General features: G+C 42.4%; 1 protein-coding gene across 5 annotated transcripts in view; it reads left to right on the forward strand.

Annotated features, from left to right (window-relative positions):
- NTRK2 (neurotrophic receptor tyrosine kinase 2) overlaps positions 1-21,105 on the forward strand; it is a 337,144-nt gene that overhangs the window by 45,511 nt on the left and 270,528 nt on the right. For all 5 annotated transcript variants that reach the window (XM_077749483.1, XM_077749485.1, XM_077749486.1 and 2 more), the window contains 3 exons: positions 6,332-6,468; positions 6,986-7,118; positions 9,567-9,872. In XM_077749483.1, coding sequence (XP_077605609.1) covers positions 6,332-6,468; positions 6,986-7,118; positions 9,567-9,872 — 576 coding nt within the window. The remainder of the gene's footprint in view (positions 1-6,331; positions 6,469-6,985; positions 7,119-9,566; positions 9,873-21,105) is intronic.

Raw genomic sequence — 21,105 nt, forward strand, 5'->3', positions numbered from 1 at the left:
AATGGTGACCCAACACAGAATGAACAGAGCTCAGGAGCACTAAAACAAGATGAGAAAGAACATAATCCCTAACTTCAGGTGGATGTTGAAAAATGAAACCCAAACGTGACTTATGTCACTTACTGCAAAGTTGAGTTAATGATTCCAAAGGGTTAGAGGTCAGTTTGCCTCACTTATTAGGAAGTGAGATCCTACATACTTTGTTTCTTATTTTTTTAGTGATAGGTCACCTGAATTTATTCTTACCTAATGTTATATTAATAATGAACATTCCTTATCCATTAGGAATGGTGATAAAGAAATGGAGAGAATCTGCATACTTCATTATTTATTTATTTATTTATTATTTATTTATTTATTAATGCTTGTTTTTGAGAGCAAGCATGAGTGGAGGAGGGGCAGAGAGAGGGGAGACAGAAGATCTGAAGCAGGCTCTGCTCTGACAGCTTCGCAAAGCAGTGAACACTATGTAGGGCTCGAACTCATGAACCGTGAGATCATGGCCTGAGCTGAAATCTGATGCTCTATACTGACTGAACCACCCAGGTGCCCTAAGAATCTGCATACTTTCAAATAATGACCCTAGGACCTGGTCAGTGTAGTCAACCCTCTGGAAGTGTGTGCTAATGGAAGGACACAGAGGCACGAGAGAGCCCAGTAAAGGATGCTGTGTGTGTTGGTTAAGGCCATGGAGACAGATGAAGGTCAAGGCCAACTCCCACTCATTAGCTATTTAGTTATGATACTTGATAGCTTTCACTTAATCTGGAAATGCGGATACTAATGAGTCCTGCTTTCAAGAGATTCTAGGATGCCAAATAAGGTAATGTGGAAAATCTCGTAGATGAGGTCTAGCACATATTAAGTACATTAGCTATTAAAGTTATTATGATCATCAATATGAACATGTAGCCTTTAATATATTTTACATGTAATATTTAAATATATGTATCTCTTATAGTGAAATTACTACAAATAAAAATAACAAAGCCACAATGAGATCCCACAGAGAAGTGGTGTACTCAAAACAGTTGGGGAATAGAAGATCAGTGGAAGTGAAACGGTTCCTTTAGAGCAGGACTTCTGAGAGCTTTTAATACATGATGTGCATAGTGAACATTCAGGGTTACAGAATTTCCTGTAGGGTCTTGTTTTTTTAAATCTTAGATATTCCACATCTCCCTCCTCCAGCCCCCCAACAGAGCAATTTAAGGAGTTCTGAGTTCCACAGAACACATTTTGGGGAAATTTCCATGGATGAGGTGCTCGGGCCTTTGCCAAATTTAAGAATAATAGTTGTAGACACAAAAACCTAGTGAGCAATTGTCCAGCCAACACCTATTATCTAAACAAACCCTTGCTACTCAAAGTGTAGTCTGTGGAACAGTGTGCTAGACATGTAGACTCTCAAGGCCCCAACCCAAACTTACTAGAAAGAAGCAATGATTTTAATGAGCTCTGCTGGTCATCTCACATGCATATTACAGTTCGGGCGGCCCTGCTCTCAAGAAAGTCAGCCTTTTCACTGCGTGGTTGGTGGCTTTCTGCCGAGGTTTGCAGGCTGGTATGTCCTTTCTGAACACATCCGGGTCAAGTGACGTTGACACAGAGGTGTCTGTCTGCCTGGGCAGCTGGTCATCTCTGATCTCCAGTGAGGTTTCTCAGAGTGCAGAGGACGACGGCTCTGCAGCTTCGATCAGGATCCCATGACAGTAGTGCCAGAAGCTGTTGGAAGTATCCATCGCTGAGCTTTGCTCTGTACTTGTGCCGATTTCAAATCTTATTAAGCCAGGAAGTAGTGCCTGGCAAATGGTTTATCCTGCCTTGGCTGTTCATGCATCCCAATTCATTTTTATTGTGCTAATTAAGCCTCAAGTGATATTTCAAGTACAGATTGTTTTTTCCATTATTGAATCTTTGGCCAGCATATTAATGCCTTAGAATTAACGTGAGTCAGATGCTTACTCATTTGTGGAAGACTTTACATTTAAAAGATCTAGACTTGGCCAATTTTGCACAGATTCCTGTGGAGACTGCTATGACAGGGTGATACAAATTCTCTATAAATAAAGGAGACTCATTCTTCCTTCACAAATAGACACATAATTATTTTTTAAATGAACTAAATTCTTAGGTTATGGATACATATTGGTATTTATGCTCTGTGCTAATGTGGATATAGGCACTCTGTGAAGGAACTATAGTGTTGTGGTGAAGACCTTGAACTTTGGGTTCATATCCCAGGTCTACAGGTACTTGGGCAATTTTGGAAGCTGTACTTGACGTTTCCAGGACTCATAGTCTTCATGAAGTAGATGAGGACAAACACTTAACTCCATGATTCCTTGTAACGATTAAATAAAACAATCATTTAAAGTACTAGAGGGGCATGTGAGTGGCTCAGTCGGTTGAGCGTTGGACTCTTGTTTTCAGTTCAGGTCATGATCTCACCATCATCAGATCAAGCCCCGCATTGGGCTCTGTGCTGACAGCACAGAGCCTGCTTGAGATTCTCTCTCTGCCCTCTTTCCTCTCAGAATAAATAAATAAATAAAAGAAAAATAAAGTACTAGAAAAGAATTTTTGGTTCAGTCAATGCCCAATAAATACTACTACTATTATTGTAATAAACAAACATTTTTAGAATTGTTAATCATATACATTTAGGCTTGACAAAAAAAACCACATTAAATTTTTTAGGAGAAATTAAGATTATGGCACAGCATTCTCTACTGAGAATCTTTATTTTAACCTTTTTTCCCCCTCCTACACAGGACTTCCAAACTATTATATGCATTTGTAAAAAGTAGGAAATTCATCTCATAAGGTTGTGTTCAAGGTGCCATGAGGGCTGCCTCCAAGCTCTGTTGGTGGAATCTGGCTGGTGGAGGAGATCCTTCCTTGAGGACAGGCAGCAGGGCAGGCCCTGGCTCTGTGATCCCTCCAGAATCAGCAGACAAATCTCAAAGTCCAAGAATATGGGAGAGGAATCAACAAGACACGAACGGTTGCAGGCTGGAGAGCAGAAGGATGAATAGAAATTGATCTAAATGCTGAGAATGCTGATTACCAGCTTGGCAGCTGGCAAAGGTGTGGGGACCCTTGGTTTGGGATGCAGAGCTGCTCCAAGGCTCAGGAAGCAGCAGGAATGCAGGGAGAACCGAACACAGGAGAGTGTGTCAAGTCCCTCATAGAGCAGTTAAAGCCATTTTTATTCCATACATTCCAGCTGACTGCACCTCTCCCTCTGTAGGAGAATACTGGAGGTTTATTTTCTCTCTCTGTCTCTCTTTAGTGTTTATTTATTTTTGGAAGACAGAGTGGGGGAAGGGCAGAGAGAGAAGGAGACACAGACCTGAAGCAGGCTGCTGGTTCTGATCTGCCAGCACAGAGCATGATGTGGGGCTCGAACTCATGAACTGTGAGGTCATAACTTGAGCTGAAGTTGGAGGCTTAACCGATGGAGCCACCCGGGTGTCCCTGGAGGTTTATTCACTAAAGAGGATCAAACAAAGATCACCAGGAACTCCAGAAAGTGTTGAGGCTGTGGGAGCCCTAGAGAAAATACTGAATATTGATATTTCCATCCTTCTTTCTCTTCCGGGCAGGATTGGTTGGTAGATCATTATCTGAATAATTCGACCACACCTTGTCCCACAGTGATCTAATGATCTAATGGTAGTACCCAGTAATAAGGCCACTAATATTACTCTACAACAAAGCTGGCAGTTAAATGCACAAGCTGTCTCATACCTTGTTCTTAAAGATGTGTGAATGGCCAATGATACTCACTGTTTGAGAAAAGTTTATAATCAGAGAGACAAACACACAAAGCAAAAAGATACAAACAAAACCAAACACAAACAAACAAAGACAAACACAAAGATATAAAAAAAAAGTAGCAATAGCACTGCTAGTATATAAGATATAGGAGTGCTGATGCATAGGAGCACATGTACCCCAATGTTCATAGCAGCACTCTCCACAATAGCCAAAACATGGAAAGAGCCTAAGTGTCCATCAACTGACGAATGGATCAAGAAGATGTGGTTTATCTATACAATGGAATACTCCACAGCAATGAGAAAGAATGAAATCTGGCCATGTGTAGCAACGTGGATGGAACTCGAGGGTGTTATGCTGAGCAAAATAAGTCAGGCAGAGAAGGACAGCTACCATATGTTTGCATGTATAGGAGGATTAGGAGGAACTTAATGGAGGATCGTGGGGGAGAAGAAGAGTGGAAATAGTGGGGTAGAGGGAGGGAGGTAAACCATGAGAGACTCTTGAACGCTGAGAACAAACTGAGGACTGATGCGTGTGGGGGGGAGGGGAAGGGGGATGATGGGCATGGAGGAGGGCACTTGTGGGGATGAGCACTGGGTGTTATATGGAAACCAACTTGACAATAAACTATTTTAAAAAAAAGTTGTAAGAAACAGTGTTGATGGGGAGAGAAGAAAAATTCAAGAGAAATTATTGACGTCTCAAAGAGATCAGGAGATACTGCACCCGTGAAACAGACAAGGTGCTATAAAAATAGAAGACCATTGAGGAAAAAAAGAAGAGCCTTAGAAGATAAAAATTTGACAGATTGAAAACCTCAGAGTATGAAACTCAGAGTACTAGGGGCGTTTTTGAAACCCTGTGAAAGATACAACATGGCTGTCTATTGGTTCCTGACGGGAAGGCTCTGAAAACGTCACGCAGGCCACTGACAGCCAGATCTTGTGGGGAAGTCCTTTGCCAAGGGTGGGAACACCATGAGACCTACGCTGTATAAACCTTGTTCCAGTCCGGTTTCTGTAATCAAGAATAATGGCTTTGTCATTATTATAACGTGAGGCCGGCATCATAGGCCAGAGGCGTAACGCAGTTTTGTGAAGATAGTGGGTCAGATAGGGCAATTTAACGGCTCTCGAAGATGAATCGCCTTTTCTGACCTCTGGGTTACTCCTGAGTTAATGATGTGTCATAGGTCCTTGGGACACAGCTGTCAGGGTGAATGCAGTGCCAGGCAGAGTTTCTGATACCAAGAGCAGGACTAGCTTGATAGGCAGGCCCTGACATATTGTTAGGCTCTCTGGGACGTGCCTTCATGCAGAAAATGCTATGAGTCCCATGTGGTTGCAAGCAGTGTAAACACCCACTAGGTGTTATAGTTTAATAAGGTGATAATGGCCCCAATAAAGAAAAGCTAGCTTTTGAAATTCGAAAGTATAGATCCACATGACTTGTTTTTTATCGTATCGTAAATTTTACAGTAACCAGTTTTCCTTAGGATATTTAACTATGACTTATACAGTTTTGAAACATTCTAATATTGTGATGGTCAAGCTTCATGTCTGAAGATTGTTTTTAAATTACTTTTTTCCCCCATAATCTTTTTCAAAACCGAGGCCTGGTGGTGAGGTTATATTTATGAGTTACTTAATGTAAAAAATTGATTTATCCAAAAACGTAGATGCCTCACACCCTTTTGCTTTTGATTACAAAAAAGGGAAGAGAAGAATGGAGAATAAACAAGATAAAATCATGTACAGATACTTATTTGTGTGCAAAAAACTGGGTTAGAGGGGCGCCTGGGTGGCTCAGTCAGTTAAGTGCTCAGCTCTTGATTCCGGCTCAGGTCATGATCTCTTGGTTCCTGAGATCGAGCCCCGAGTCAGGCTCTGGGCTGACAACGTGGAGCCTGCTTGGAATTCTCTTTCTGCCCACCCCCCCACTTGTGCTTGCTCTCTCTCACTTTCTCTCTTTCTCAAAAAAAAAAAAAAAAGTAAAAAAAAAACTAGATTAGCAACTGTAGAACAGTGAAAGAGGTAGAAGACAGTTTTATAGAGTAGCTCTTTTTTTAAAAGTGAAAAGTTATTTTGCAATAGTATATTTTTTAAGTTTTTATTTATTTGAGAGAGAGAATGCATGCATGCATGTAAAGGTCAGCAAGGGAAGGGCAGAGAGCAAGAGAGAGAATCACAAGCAAGCTCCACATTGTCAGTACAGAGCCCGCAAACTGTGGCTTGAACCCACAAACTGAGATCATGACCTGAGCTGGAAACCAAGATTCCCATGTTCAACTGAGCGAGCCACCCTTCATAATATTTTTAAGAAATGTGCGTTTGTTTACAAATCTTATCACTGCACATTGTTTGGTTCATGTTAAATCTGTAAAGCTTACCTAAAGCTTACCAATACTTTTTCAGATCACCATAAATCAGTCTCAACAAGTAAAGAATTACCAATTTTAAAGGATACACAGTTTTCAATTTGTTGCTATTTTGATACTGCATGGAACTATTTATGTATATCTCCATTTACTGTTCTTGTTCCTCAGGTTTGCCGTCGGCAAATTTGGCTGCACCTAACCTCACGGTGGAGGAGGGAAGGTCTATCACATTATCTTGCAGTGTTGCGGGCGATCCAGTGCCGAATTTGTACTGGGATGTTGGTAATCTGGTTTCCAAGCATATGGTAAGGCTTTTGTTTGGCTCTGTTCACAGAAAGACGAGAGTGTCTCAGAACTTGAGATTGTATTAATTGAGTGATGATGGTTTAGTATCTTATAGGGACAGAAAGAGAAATTTATGCTGTCTTTTGATGTACATTTACTTGCTGTTTATGCTTTTAGTGAACAAAGACTAGTGCAGGTTTGCAGTTTCATTGTGTACACCTACTAGATTAGAGTCCTTGTGTCTCTAGTGAGTTTCTTGTGACCCTGTGAGCAAGGGGAAGGATGTTCCTTGTGGCCTTGTCCCTTGGAGAAAGGTAGGTAAGAATTCAAAGACCAAATCAGCTTTACACATTAACAACTGTAATCTAGGGAAATAGAATAGCTTCTGATTCGTCCCTTTGCCTGGCTCCCATTCAGGTCAGAAACCTTTTCTAATGGTTTAGATTTCTTTCTTTAGTTAGGGGGAGAAGCCTCAAATCTTGTCACTTCAGCATCAGTCATAATAAAGATTATTTTTGTCTGTTAATTTATTTGTAGAATGAAACAAGCCACACACAGGGCTCCTTAAGGATAACTAACATTTCAGCTGATGACAGTGGGAAGCAGATCTCCTGTGTGGCAGAAAATCTTGTAGGAGAAGACCAAGATTCTGTCAACCTCACTGTACATTGTACGTAATCACACCGGCCTGTGTTTTTGATAGCAAATGATCATGGACATGCCTGCATTTGTCGTTGGGCACTCTGGGTGCTGCTTAAGTGTGTGAAAAAAAAAAAAGTGTGTGCAGTGTTTTGTGTGTATTATTTTTTAAAGAGATATCAGCCTCTTTCACATGTTCTGTTTCTGCAAATCCCTCTTACTCATGCATGTCTTTCTTTTAAGCTGCTTTTTTGATCTTCAACTTGTCCTCGTGGGCTTTCCTCCTGCCCCTTTTTAGGATAGAACATATTTTGAACTGGTTATTTTCCTCTTGTTAATAAGTTTTAGCTTAAATTCTGCTAAACCAGTTTCTTTTCTCTATAAAAGCCATATGAAGATTAAAGTTACAGCACCTAACGTTTTGGGCTGGCTGTTCACAAACACCCAGTTGTGCAATTGATGCAATAAAACCTCATTAGTTTGACATCAGGTTTCTGTGGGAACATTGGTGGTGTCCTGCTTAAGTTATTCAAAATTATTGTTACCCACAGACCATTTTTACTATAATTGTTTTAAATTTCTGTCTATGTTGAAACTAAGATACAGGACACTACTGCCTCTAAAGCATAAGTGAGTTATTTCCCAATGTTGTAAATAACACAACACATATCTTCGCATTCCAGATTGTAGCATTCAGGGTGAACAAGTATTTGGTAAAAATCACATATACTTTGCACATCGTTCCAAATTCTGAGCTGGTGTGGTATAAATTAATGAGACTTTACTGTGTTTGGATCAGTGTTTGGATGGGAAAAACACAAGTTTGCAGGTGTGTGAATACACATCACACACGCATAGCCACATGGTGTCAATACACTAGTTAAGGGTCACCTGCGGCACACATTCAGTATGTGATTGTTGGAGTGCATGACTCTGGTCATCAACTGTAAATTCTTTGTCACTATCAGTACTACCTCTGTGCTTAGTAGGTACTGGACTCATAATTCCTCATCATTTCGACCCACCCAGAAGCCTGAAATCAATGTTATCCCCAAACACACGCAACCAGCGTCCAACTTTATGTCCTTAAATCAACACCTCACCAAAAGCTCATTTGAGCATGGTGGAGAGAATATGTGGGGCCTGGGCATGGGGGCCTGGGCTGGTGGGAGGAAGGTAAGTGCTATCCCTACTCTACTGGGGTCCTTGTATTTGTAACACAGAACTATAAATAAGGACACTCAAATTCAAAGCCCTCTCAGTTACTATCTATGGTGATTGCCATGGTCTGAAGAATTGACCTTATCTACCAAAATCTAGATAAAGAATAGAAGGAATAAGTGATGAATAATTTTAACAGCTGAGACAGCCTTGGTAGTGACCCTGGTCAAAGCGTATTTGTTAGCAGGTTGTGATTTTTCTCCCTCTCTGTGTGATGAACATGTACAACTGGAAGGCAAGCAAGGATGGAAGGGCTTCTGGGTTAGGGGTCAGGAGGCCCGGGTCCCTGTTCCAGATCCATCTCACTCGCTAAAATTGACCAAGTCATTTAACTTTGCTGGACTTGGATTTCGTCACCTGAAAAATGATGCTATAAGGTCTCTGGAGGTATTTTCTAGTCCTCGATTATATCGTCATCAAAGTCAGACCACAATAAGATAAACAGTTATGAGGGATTTTAAATACCCTCACTCAGGATAAGTACTCTGTTTGAAAATGCTACTTGAATGTTTGTTTCCCCAAAGCATAAAGTGCTTTATTTTTAAAGTTAAAGTAATCTCAGCGTTTGTTTGTCTAGGTTTGGATAGAACCCCAGACAGTTAAAAAGGATCAAAACATTGACTTCTGGAATCCTAGCAAAAATGGAGTGTACTGTAATGAAATGTGATGCTTTTAAAGAGCGTTTACTATTGGCAATCAGTGAAAAGTACCATTTGATCATACTCTATAATAATCAATCAGCGTATGTAGCAGCAGTCTCTGCATTGGTCAATTTGACTTGTTTTAGATAAGCTATATGAGATCCCGGCTTCAGGCAAGATTTCCAAAGTCAGTTTATTATTTGTGTTGTTGAGAGAAGTGCTGTAAAAATAGTGGCCCTCAGTTTTCTGGTGATGGATCCACATAATCTCAAGGCATATGTGTTAGAAACCAGAGTTGACTTCCAATGAACCTTTTCTGCTGTCAGAAATCTCTGCTCTCTGTTTGGAGCTGGTTCTCACACTGAAAAAATTTGAAAAATGACTATGATTCATGGGTCTTACGTACAAGGAAAAGAGTCTCTTTGAAGCTGTCTGTAGGGAGTTCCATCAGCCTTGATGATGATTCAAAATATTGATGGATTCCAGAGTTGCTGGTCCTGTATTTTCTTAAACCAATCAGTTTGTTGAATAAAACCCCTGACTGATGACACAGAAATCTGGAGATGGGGAGAATTCTGAGCTTTCTGATGCTATTAACTTTCTCTTTTTCAATTTAGTTGCTCCAACTATCACATTTCTCGAATCTCCAACCTCAGACCACCACTGGTGCATTCCATTCACTGTGAAAGGCAACCCCAAACCAGCGCTTCAGTGGTTCTATAACGGGGCAATATTGAATGAGTCCAAGTACATCTGTACTAAAATCCATGTTACCAATCACACGGAGTACCATGGCTGTCTTCAGCTGGATAATCCCACTCACATGAACAATGGGGACTACAAGTTAGTAGCCAAGAATGAGTATGGGAAGGATGAGAAACAGATTTCTGCTCACTTCATGGGCTGGCCTGGAATCGATGATGGTGAGTAGCTGATGCTTTTGCATCTGGTGGGAGATGATAGGGTATATCATTCAACTGTTGACCAAATCATGCCTACAATAAAACACCCACAAACCCAGCGGCTGAAAACACCATTATGGAGTCTTGTGTATGGGTCAGCTGGGGTTTTGTTCTGTGTGTCTTTATTTTGGAGCACGGGTGAAGAAACAGCAGCCTCACAGGAGGTCTGCTTCTCAGTGGCAAATGCAGATGGCAAGTGGGCAACAAGAAATATGCGCAGCTTCTCAAGGCCCAGCTTTAGCAGTGGCACATAGTCTCTCTTCAGGCCATATGCCACCGGCCAGAGGAAGCGTAGGGCCAAAGCCAAGTCCAGATGAATCATTTTGGGCAGTAGTCTGATGCACACACTATCTTTATCTCAAGTGTTAAATGCCATGTTGTACCCATCATGGCAAAACTCAGGCAAAACTGTACGTACGTGGACTATATTTGGTTGGCTCAAGAACTACTGAAGATGTATTTTCTAGCCTCTTACGCATTTGGAATTCAGATTCCTGCCCTCTCACCTGGAGGAGAAACCAGTGTCTCGGAATGTTTTGCTTACCTGTGCTGGTTGGAGTCATTCATTTATCAGATTCTGAATTATTTTTCCAGGAGGGAATAGTTCCCATCTGACCAATGGTTTGGGATGCTGGTGGGAGAATTTCAGCGTGAGCCCCCGTCCCAGCAGGGACAATTGTCATGCATTTATCTGCTTCTGATATGTTGTTCAGTGGAGTATTCTCACTTGTTGGGTCTTGTCCCAATACTGGGTAACACTCGGGAGGCTGAGGCCTGTTTGGACACTGGGACCTGTACATGAGTAGAATTCACTGTAATAGTTCTCAGTTAATGAGCGTCACACAAAGGCGGCTGTGCAGTGGGAAGGGAAGACAGAAGCTGGGCGGCCCGTGAGGCAGGGGCTGCGTAGGAAGCATGTACCTGCGGGGCCTGCAGGGCAGTCCCGTGGACAGAGGTGGTGCATACGGAGCCACTGTCAGCAAGTAATGAGAACATAGTTAATGCCCATTACATAATAAGTCTTTCCATTACACTGGTGTATATTAAATGGCTTTTTAAATGCACAAGCTTCCTTAGCCTGTTCAAAACGTTATTTGAATTATGTGAGTTTGATTTACAAACAGTCTTTCAGGAGCACATAAAACAAGCCATGTTTGGATGCCTTACCCAGACCCCCCTGGCAGTTGTCTTTTCCACTAAATCTTCCTCTTAATTGAGAGTTTAGCTGCTTGGCTACATTTGCTATAGTAAATCTCTAGATTACTGTGTTTCTTCCTGCCTGTTTTGGGGCATACAGCCTTATCGTTAAACTCAGAGACTCTGCTTGGGGACCATTGCTTTATGTTTGCTTTTAAATAAATATTTTGTTTATGAATCATTTTTGAGGTACAGAAAAGTGGCAAAGACAATACAGAGTCCTCAGACACCTCTCACCCAGTTGTTACTGTTGTGAACACTTCGCATTGCTGTGGTATGTTTGTCAAAAGTAAGAAACTGACATTGGCACCTTACTATTTAAAAAAAATTTTTTTAGTGTTTATTTATTTTTGAGAGAGAGAGAGACAGAGTGTGAGCAGGGGAGGGGCAGAGAGAGAGGGAGACACAAAATCTGAAGCAGGCTCCAGGCTCCAAGCTGTCAGCACAGAACCTGATGCAGGGCTCGAACTCATCAACCGTGAGATCACGACCTGAGCTGAAGTCAGACACTTAACCATCTGAGCCACCCAGGCGCCCCTGCACATTACTATTCAGTAAACTTCAGACTTGATTTGAATTTTGCCAGCAGATGCCTTTTGAAATCGTTGGAGGTGAACTTGATTCAGGGTGAGGGTCTGGCATTGGAAAGTTTTAGAAGTGGTCTGTGTGCTTTGATATATATGCTCAGTTCTTCCAGGGGAAAGCCGGTAACTTCTATTTAACATCGAGGTTTGATGTATTTTCTTTTGAATATTTCTGTATGGTGCCTATCTTTGGTAGAGCTTAACTCCTCTCATCCTGGTGACCTCCTTTTTATTGATCACTTTTGTTAGTTTTAACTTCACTAATGATGGGAAAGAATTGATTTCTGGTACAAGAATAACTTAGTGTCTTGAATACTCCCTTTAAAGGATATGATCACCTATAAAAAATAAAAGTCAAGTTAATTTTATAAAGATGTTTGTTCTTTCCTTCTTCTTGTTCGTTTACTTGTTTTTATCAAGTCTTTAAAATAGATATATCTGCTTTTAGAAACTATTTTTTTTCCTCTTTAAGTATTTACTCAAGGACCAGCTATCATGGAGTAATAAATGAAAGTGGAAATAAAAGAGACTTGGTCCAGGGTGATAGTGGATATAAATGGCCCTAGTGGGCCATAAACCAGTGTGACCAATTAGAGATTGACCTCACTTGGCTTGTGTGATAGAATCTTTGGTATTTATGAGATTTGGAACCATAGCATTACAGATAATGGCCTTTTTAAGAATTGCTTCCTTTCCTTCTTACCCTTATTTAAAACTAAAGAAAAATAAACAAATAGAAATCTCTAAATATTTCCCTGCTGGCCTAAAATCTACAAGTTTAAGATGACAGGTCAAGTGAAGGTCTCTATTCCTTCAGTATTTCAGTATTTCTATTGTTATCACAGAGTGGTTAGTTTACCTCTTACAAATCTTTTTGATAAGATGCTTCAGCTACATTTTCTTCTCATTTTTTTTATGAGATGCCTTTTTTCCCCTTTTCTTTTTCTTTTTCATTTTTTTGCACTGCGAGTTAACTGGCTTTACGAGGAAGTCAGCAGCCTGGGATCAGTGAAGTGGGTTACTCTTCCATGTGCAGCCAGATTTAAAATGGTGGCTCAGCCTGGAACTGAGACTTTTATGGAGTATTCACCTTGCATTGGAAGTCACTGTCTATTTGTAAATAGATAATGAAGGGAGTTGAAAAAAATTAAAACAAATAAAAACAAAGAGGGGAATCTGAATGGCTTAGTCCATTGAGGGTCTGACTCTTCATTTCGGCTCAGGTCATGATCTCAATCATGAATTAGAGCAATGTTGGGCTCTGTGCTGACAGCACGGGGCCTGCTTGGGATTCTCTTCCTCCCTCTCTCTCTGCCCCCCTCCCACTCTCTTTCCCCCTCAAAATAAATAAATAAACGTAAAAAAAAAAAGGAAATGAAAACAAAGAAAAAAGGTCCTTAAAGCAAAAAGTTGGTGAGCTTTTTGGTGAAGAATGTAGTTACAGCCCTGATTGCCCTTATTATCACCTGGTATGGAAACCCTGGATGTGGTGGTAGATACTCTCCTGCTTTCTGCGTGGAGAAAGGATGGGCAGAGAGACCTGGAGCCCGCATCCGCCAGGTTAAGAGGGTGCCACCCACAGGGTGTGAGGCTGTCGGTAAAGATTGCCGTACAGTGTCTCTCCAGAGTGCCAGGACCTTGCAGACTCCGATACCAGACCCAACCACGGTGCTAATGAGGAAGGACAGGTGTTCTTAGACCTCCAGGCATGAGCAAGGCCCCAAACACCAAGCCAGTGCCTTCCCATCTGTTAATCACTGGCAACCTGGCTAGCGACCAAGAAATGGAGGAAAGACTTTCCCAAACTCCAGACACCAGATTGATCAGTTGGGATCCCACGTTTAGAACTGAACCCTGTTCCGGTCAGTTTTGGGTTATATTTGAAGCATGGAACTCATAGTTTCCGAATGAAATTTAGGGAATGACGGCGTTTACCTTTCTAGCATGCTGAGGAGCGCGACTTGCAACAATCAAACTTATTTTATTTCTCTTTTGTTTTCTGTTGCCCCTGGAACATTTATTTATTCACTGGGAATAATCTTCCTGAACACTAGGGCCCAGCTCCCTGTTGTGCATTAGAATCAGCTGGGGAGTTTTAATTGTTATTTCATTGTTTAACAGACATTTCTAGGGCCCACCTCCAGCAATTCGGATTCAGTAGCTCCCGGATGAGGCTCAGGCTTTCTCATTTTCTATTTTTAAGATCCCCAGTGACTCCAGTGTGCAACCAAAGGTGAAAGTGGTCTGGATGAGAACTCTGACCCTAGTAAGATTTCTCTGCTCGTTGTTGAGTAATAGACAACCCTTCGGTCACTTCAGATTGCAGACAAAAATCTCAGTTGAGAACCAGCTTGTCTTGTCTGAGTTAGAAATCAAAATTCTGGACCTGAGTCAAGTCTAGTCGAGACCAGCACGATGGGGGTGGGAGCAGGAGCTGGCTAAGGAGAGTTCAGGCCCTCTGTTGCCCGAGTAGAAGGGAGTAGGCACGGGGGATGGATGGAGGGCAGGCGTGCACCAGGTGTATGTTCAGCGCTGATCCACAGACGTTCTTCCTGGATCGTTTTGTGGGATCTTGGCTATTCCTGTCTCCGCGAGCCCCTCTCCAGGAGGTCCATGACATGAAGCAAACGTGTCCCTGTTCCAGCTGGTGGAAGTTCCTTCCTTAGCACCCGGGAGTGCAGCTTGATGCCACTGAGGTCCATCTGCTCCTCCAGGGGGGCCTGTTTTCAGGACAGACATTCTCTCAGGCCGCCTCCATCTGGTCCACGGGAGCCCTCGTGGTCCCTTGTCCTGGCATTGAACTCAAATACCACCTGCATCCTGCCTCCACAGGTTGCTTGAGCCGTCTCTGGTAGGAGGCAGGTACTTGTCCTCAGAGCCTTCTGCCTGAGGGAACCCAGTTTGGGTTCTCAGAGTGCCGTGGTGGGGGCCCATGGCTACATAGAAACTCCTGTGGAAGTCCTGAATGAGCATCTTCTGTCTTCTTTGGGACCTTGAAAGTCTCAGTGTGAATTAGAGGTTTCAAAGGACATGGATCCAGCTTTCATTCCTTTCCTTGTGAATTTTGCAGTGTTAGCCTCTCCTTAGTGGGCACTGAGCAGATAACTGGCAACATACCCATTCCTCACTTCCCTTTGTGTTTGTCCTCTGTAGCCCGTAGGGAGAAACTTTCTACACAGACTGCTTTTCTCTCGTCACTGCTTTGTCCTCCCTTTCCCAGAGGCCCAGGCTTGCCCAGAGAAGAAGCCCTCAGGACTCTGCCCCTTGACTACATGAACTTTCTAGACTTGGCGCTCTAAGGAGAAAACTAAGTCACCGTTTGGTTCCTGGAGAGTGTGGGTAAATGTAAGCACCTTCTGGTGCCCAAGCTCCTTCCTCCTCAGAGGTATGCCATTGGGGACAAGACATCTCCTGCCTTCACCCCTAATGTTTATCGTGGTCACTGCCAGAGACTACCCTCTCCCTCAGTATTTGGGTATCTAGCATTTTTTTAGGTTTGCTTTATGTTTCATTGTACAATAACCATCTTCTATGCCCAATGAGGCCTTTTGACTTTGGTAAGACTTCTCACGGAGTCATAAATTGGCGCCTTTCAAACTTTAATGAGCATACAGCTCTCCTGGAGATGCTACTAAAACAGAGGTTCTGATCTCATGAATATGGGGAAGGGTCTAAGATTTTGAGTTTCTGACCAGCTCCCAGCTGATGCTGAAGGTCCCAGACCGTATTTTGCATAGTGAGGAGGGGGTTCCCTTCTGCCCTTGTAGAACCTGAGGGAAGCCATTGGAAGGACTGTGTAGGCGTCTGCCAAGATGGCCGCACTGACTCCTTGTGGATATAGACGAGTAATAATGATAAAAATACAGAATAGTTTGTGCACAGAGATGCAGTCTAATTGGGTTTTGCAAAAAGTGGGATGAATTCAATATGTTGGCTTCAGGAGGCTTAGGGAGATGAGATAAAGTAGAGACCTGGTGCAGCACTCACATAGGGAACACAGGGCCATCTGGAGAGTCTCCCAAAATTCTGCTGTATCCTAGTGAGCTTATAGGCCAGAAATAAGACTTATGTAAGATGAAATTGATCCACTACCTGGCTGTCATTGGAAAAGCCTTCTAGGGAACATGAAGGTGTGTGTGGAGACTAAGTGACAGGCGTGGTGAGCAGAACTGTAAGCAGAAATTGATGGCAGAGACATTGCTTGTGAGCATCATCAGGAAGAAGCCTGGGGCCTTCGCCAGCATCTTGGGATCAGACAGCATGAGTTTCAAGACTTTCCAAGGTCAGCTATTTCCATCATCGTGAACACGTTGATTGTTCAAGTGTAGATTCTTCTACTGAAGTCTCTCCCAAGTGATTAATACTTTAGGCTTGGCACAAACCTAGCCTGAACACTGGGTGATAAAATACCCGTGCTCTAAAGCTTCCCATTCTTCAGGCAGTACATAAAGAGTGTCTCTGTGGCCCACTCATTCAGGAAGAATGTCACAGCTCAAGAATGCTCATTCACACAAGCAGTGGGAGTTAGTGACTTATGCTTCCTAATTCGGGAGCACTTGCCTCCTATGCAGGGTGTGCGTCGGGAACAAACTATAAATATTGGAAGATTTTTCCCCACAGCTTCTCATTCGTGCTGTTTTATCAAAAGATTCATGACGTCTGGATGAACTGGAGCTCTCTGCAGTACTTAGAGTTGCCCCCAAACTGGCAGATTTAGATTCGGTGTTCTTGGGCCAGAGAATGTAGGCAGAGGAAATTTCTCTAAATGTTACACTTTAAGAAAATATAAAGCCTTCCCCCCGCACCCCCCCTCCACAACTTGCTCTCTGGCCCTTTGTCAGGACCCATTTCTTGTCCTGGGAGCGGAAGGAAAAGAAACTCGACCTGCTTTTCTGCCTTAAATAACCAAGAAGACTGTGCTTTGACCATAGACTCTTAATAATCATGATAATTAAGATTTATACTTAAATAATTCTTTAGGTCTCAAGAGTACTAATGTTAATTAATTATGCTTCCCAAAGCTCCTGACGGGTTGCCAGAACCAATGCTCTTATCCTCTCCTGAGGTATCGAACATTCCTTTGTCACAGGAAAAGCGAAGAGACCCCTGATGCCGTGTAGCATGTTAGTGGCTCAGCCAACATTGAAACGTGGACATTTGAACCCCCAGTGTGTTGGGTCCCTGCCATTCAGTAAAGGAAGAAGAAAAGGATCTGGAAATCAGAAGGAGGGACCACCATGAGTTAGACAACACTGTCAGACAAATCAAGGATAGTTCCTTTGAAAAGAATGAATCTTTTGCTATTTCTTTATCGCATGGAATTCTTTGAAATATTTTTCATGATCACACGAAGCAGAGTCTGAAAATAGATTTCAGAGAGAAGTCTTATTCTTCTTCATTTTTTTAAAGAGCATTAGAGAAAGACTAAAAGCTGAAAGGAAGGAAACAGATGTGTCTTCTGGCCTCCACCGTTATTTTTATCTTTGCAGAGGGATGGAAAGGGAACCCTACCCACCTTCCCACAATTTTTCTTTATCCTACATGTGTGGTTTTCCTTTAACTATGGAGTCTTACAGTTAAAAAGCCATGGAGTTTTACTCATAAAGACTTACATGGAGTCAGAAGATTTACTCGTGAGCTATAATAGATTAGAATATAGAAGCTACAAAGCCCTCTCTTTAAAGGCAGTTTAGCATGGAGGTCAGAGGATGGTGAGGGGCTTTGGCTTGATACTGTTGGGGAGAGAGTGACTGTATCCATTTTTAGAAGTCTTTCAAGGCCCTCAGGTCTGTCTTGTGGCAGTGCAGACATCACATGTGCCATCAGGAGCTTTGACTGGAGTGCGCGTGTGGCCAGAGTACAGTCCCCGTTGTTTTCAGTGGGACTGCTTCAGGCTGCATCTTGCACCTGCGAGTCCTGGTGCCCAAATTCCTGACAACATGCCCTAGGTCAAGGACCAAGCACAAGTGAGTGTGGCACCAGCCGACACTCCGCAGACTCTTCGGAAAACGGAACTGAAACATGAGACAAGCAACCATTTGTGCCTGGTGTGCACCTTCTTTGGGTTGGGGAGGACTTGCTGTTTCCACACTGGAGCAAACTGGGGAGGGGGTAGAAAATGGCCCACGGCTTGTTTAGAATGGAGTAGGGTTGACGGAGTTTCTGAGTTTCCTTATTTTACTCTGGCAATTTCCATACTTCCGGTGGTTTTCAACATGATGTCGCCTCTTGCTGCCTAAATCTGAGATTTTTGTTTGATGAGCTACAGGGATGGTATTTAAGAAAGCAGAACTGTGCTCAGATCCCCCTTGCCAGCACGTTACTCATTTACTGGTCATTCATTCTCTTTGGGTCAGCTTTTCTGCCTGTTTGCCTTTCCTCATCCACCCTTTAGTCCTGAATATCTCAAACAGGCATTTCTACCCTTAGACATAATGATATATAATGAACACATTTAAACTAAATGAGAGGAACCACTTAGAAATTAGACTTAAAAATGGCAGGACATTTCCCCAATATGACCACTGCCAGAGGTCTGTGAAGGAAGTGATGACTTTTCCCATGTCTGCATTTAACATGATGTTAACAAGTACCTTACTATTGGAGCCACAAACACGACGGGAGGTTAACTTGACTGAGAAGTTGCTAGAAGCAACATTCTGTGTGTGATGAGCCGGGGTTAGCTGGAGTGCTGTGACCCTAATTTTTCATAAACTCCAGGTCTGTGTATCTTCCCAGGCACCGGTTTCTTAAACTTTTGTACACAAGGAGACTCTTTCTTTATTGTAGTGAGTGAGCCTTCATCAGACACAGTATAGCATGGTTGAGAGAGGAAAAAAGAACACCTTATTGTTCTTCCCACATTGTCTTCCTATGAGTTTTGTGATCTTGTGCTAAATTTGAGAATTCCTAAAAATGAAAGGAAAGTGACAGTACTTCTCATACATCTCTCGAAAATGAAGTTAGGAAACTATAGTAGCCTTCTGACAGTGTAGATGTGACCTAATGGTTTTGCTGGCAAACTTGGTAGGAAAGATATGCACTGATATGAATTGTTAAGTCTGGAAGAGGACCAGTTTTCCAGAGTATGGGCTAACCTGTTTACTTTTGAGCCCATCCCAGGTCCTTTCTCTATACCTGACATCTGCTGCCTTGCCTTGATCTTATGTTCCGGGTGCTCCTAGGGGCATTGTGTGAGTCGTGGGGTGTTTCCTTTCTCTGACAAGGCCGATTACAGCTGTATGTCAGTCCGAGTCCCTGCAGCCCTTCCAGTGCGTGGTCTAGATAAATCTGGCTCTGAATCTTCAGTCTTTATGGCATTGCCTGTGTAGAGGAAGGTTGGTGTCTGTGGGGTCCCTGAGAACCTGAGGACAATTCAGAGTGACTGACTAGTCCTAGATTTTACACCACAAGTCCCATGTCAGGGGAAAGCCCTCATTCTTGGACAAACTACAAGAATTTGCCTGGGACTATTGTAGTTTTAAAACTTAAAGGTCACCATCTTAGGAATGTCCTCGGTCTCAGAGAGTCTGGGATGATTGGTCAACCTAGTACAAATGAAGGTCCGTATCCTTACCTCCAAATCCTTAAAAAATATGAATCAGGTTGATGAATTGTTAAATCAATAGGTTCCATCTATCTACCTTGGCAAATACATGTTTTTAATGACCTGGAAGGCTAGGTTTGAGCATCAAATTCTCCCTGATTCTTGGATTTCCATGCTGGAACGTAGTGGTTTTGGTAGAGCTGGTTCCTGGCCATAGCCCCTGCCCTGTGCCTCTGACTGTACGGTGAGAGGTAGATGAGAGGCAGAGAAGGGCAAGTGGACACCCCAGCTCACCTGCCCTTGCTCGGCCCTCACCCCTCCCTTCCGTCTTGGGTCAGAAAGTGCACAGAGTGGTAGTGTGGCCACCTGTGGGCTGACAGATGTAGGGGAAAGGTTAGCTAGTCCTATGAAGTGTGTGTGTGGTGTGTGGGGAAGAAAACCTGGGGCCTGGAGCGAAGTCTAGAAGTGGAGTGTGGACTCTGGTGGACAGGTGCCCTTGCAGGTGCAGACCTGTATATTGAGGGGATCAATATACAGCGTGGGATCTTCTGAAGTAATGGATTATGAGCAGTTCAAAGAATGACTTGCTCACTTGGGGTTACAGAACCTTTCCTTCAGTAGGGGTATGGAATATTCACCGCAACAGCACACTCATTTGTTCCATGGACTCTGCAAAGGGAAAGGATTTCAGCAGGTGGGTGGGTGCCCTGCACATTACCAGGGTTGTCACTAGGATTTTCTGCTGCTGTATCCACTGAATTATCTCTCAAATTACAAGGCAGCCTTCAGGGCCCTTCTCAGGAACATCATATCCACTACAAACAATTGTGACAATACGTATTAACAAATTGTAACTCAAGACTACTTTCACGTGGTGTTTTTGATACTAAAACTCAAAATACTATTGAAATATACTGGAATCAATGACTGCATGGTTGTGCGCTGCACAATTTCAGGTGGTGCTATTCACAGAGTACAGTCTAAATGGTGCCCCCTAGAGTTATACAGAGCATGGAATGCTCAGCAGTATGTAGTATCCTTAACTTGATGTGCACAACCATCTACTTAATGTTCCCCCTGCTAAAATACAGATTCTGTGAGGTGAAATGTGTTAAAATTCTGATTTGAATGTTAGGGCCATTTTTATCTGGTTCTTCATTTAGACCAACTTTGATTATTTACTAGCAAATACACAAATAGAAAACTGGCTCAAATTTCCTTCTATCTGAAATGACATTTTTCTGCAAAGTGTTTGGAAGTGAAGTGAGACCTGAATAGGCTTTATAGTTTACAAGTATGTATGTGATGACTAAAGACAGAGGAAGTAGATTTGGAAATTTATTTTATAATTATATAAATGTTATGTCAAATTTTAATTTTATTTCCAAGTAGGCTTTCATATAGAGACCCAGTTAGTTCTGATTGGAGAGTAAGTAGCAGCTGGTTTTGTTACCAGTTCCTGTTGATGTAGATTTAAAAAAAAATCAAAACATTTTTGCAAATTTTCACGGTAATGTTTTAAAACTGAGTATTCCTATAATCTTGATGACTAAAGAATCTCCCCCCCTTCCCAATTAAGGACATATGCTTTCGCATTTGTTTCTGACATAACAGACATAACATTTATTTGTGACCTCTTATAAATAAATCATTTCAGTGTAGAAAGTACATTTATTTTTCTGTGTGATATTAAAGCAAAGAAAGGATCTGTTTATTCAGCCTTGGCAACAATCCCCCACCCCTAGCCCCACCCCCGAAACATCAAGTGGAGAGCAAAATGGTGCGTTAGTTATCATTATTTCAGGCTGGTTGATAATGTGTTTGTGAAAGCAAATGGACCAGCTAAAATACACGTTGAAAGTAACAC

This window comes from Crocuta crocuta, unplaced genomic scaffold (genome assembly GCF_008692635.1).
Source record: "Crocuta crocuta isolate KB4526 unplaced genomic scaffold, BGI_CrCroc_1.0 scaffold99, whole genome shotgun sequence".
In the NCBI taxonomy this organism is placed as follows: domain Eukaryota; kingdom Metazoa; phylum Chordata; class Mammalia; order Carnivora; family Hyaenidae; genus Crocuta; species Crocuta crocuta.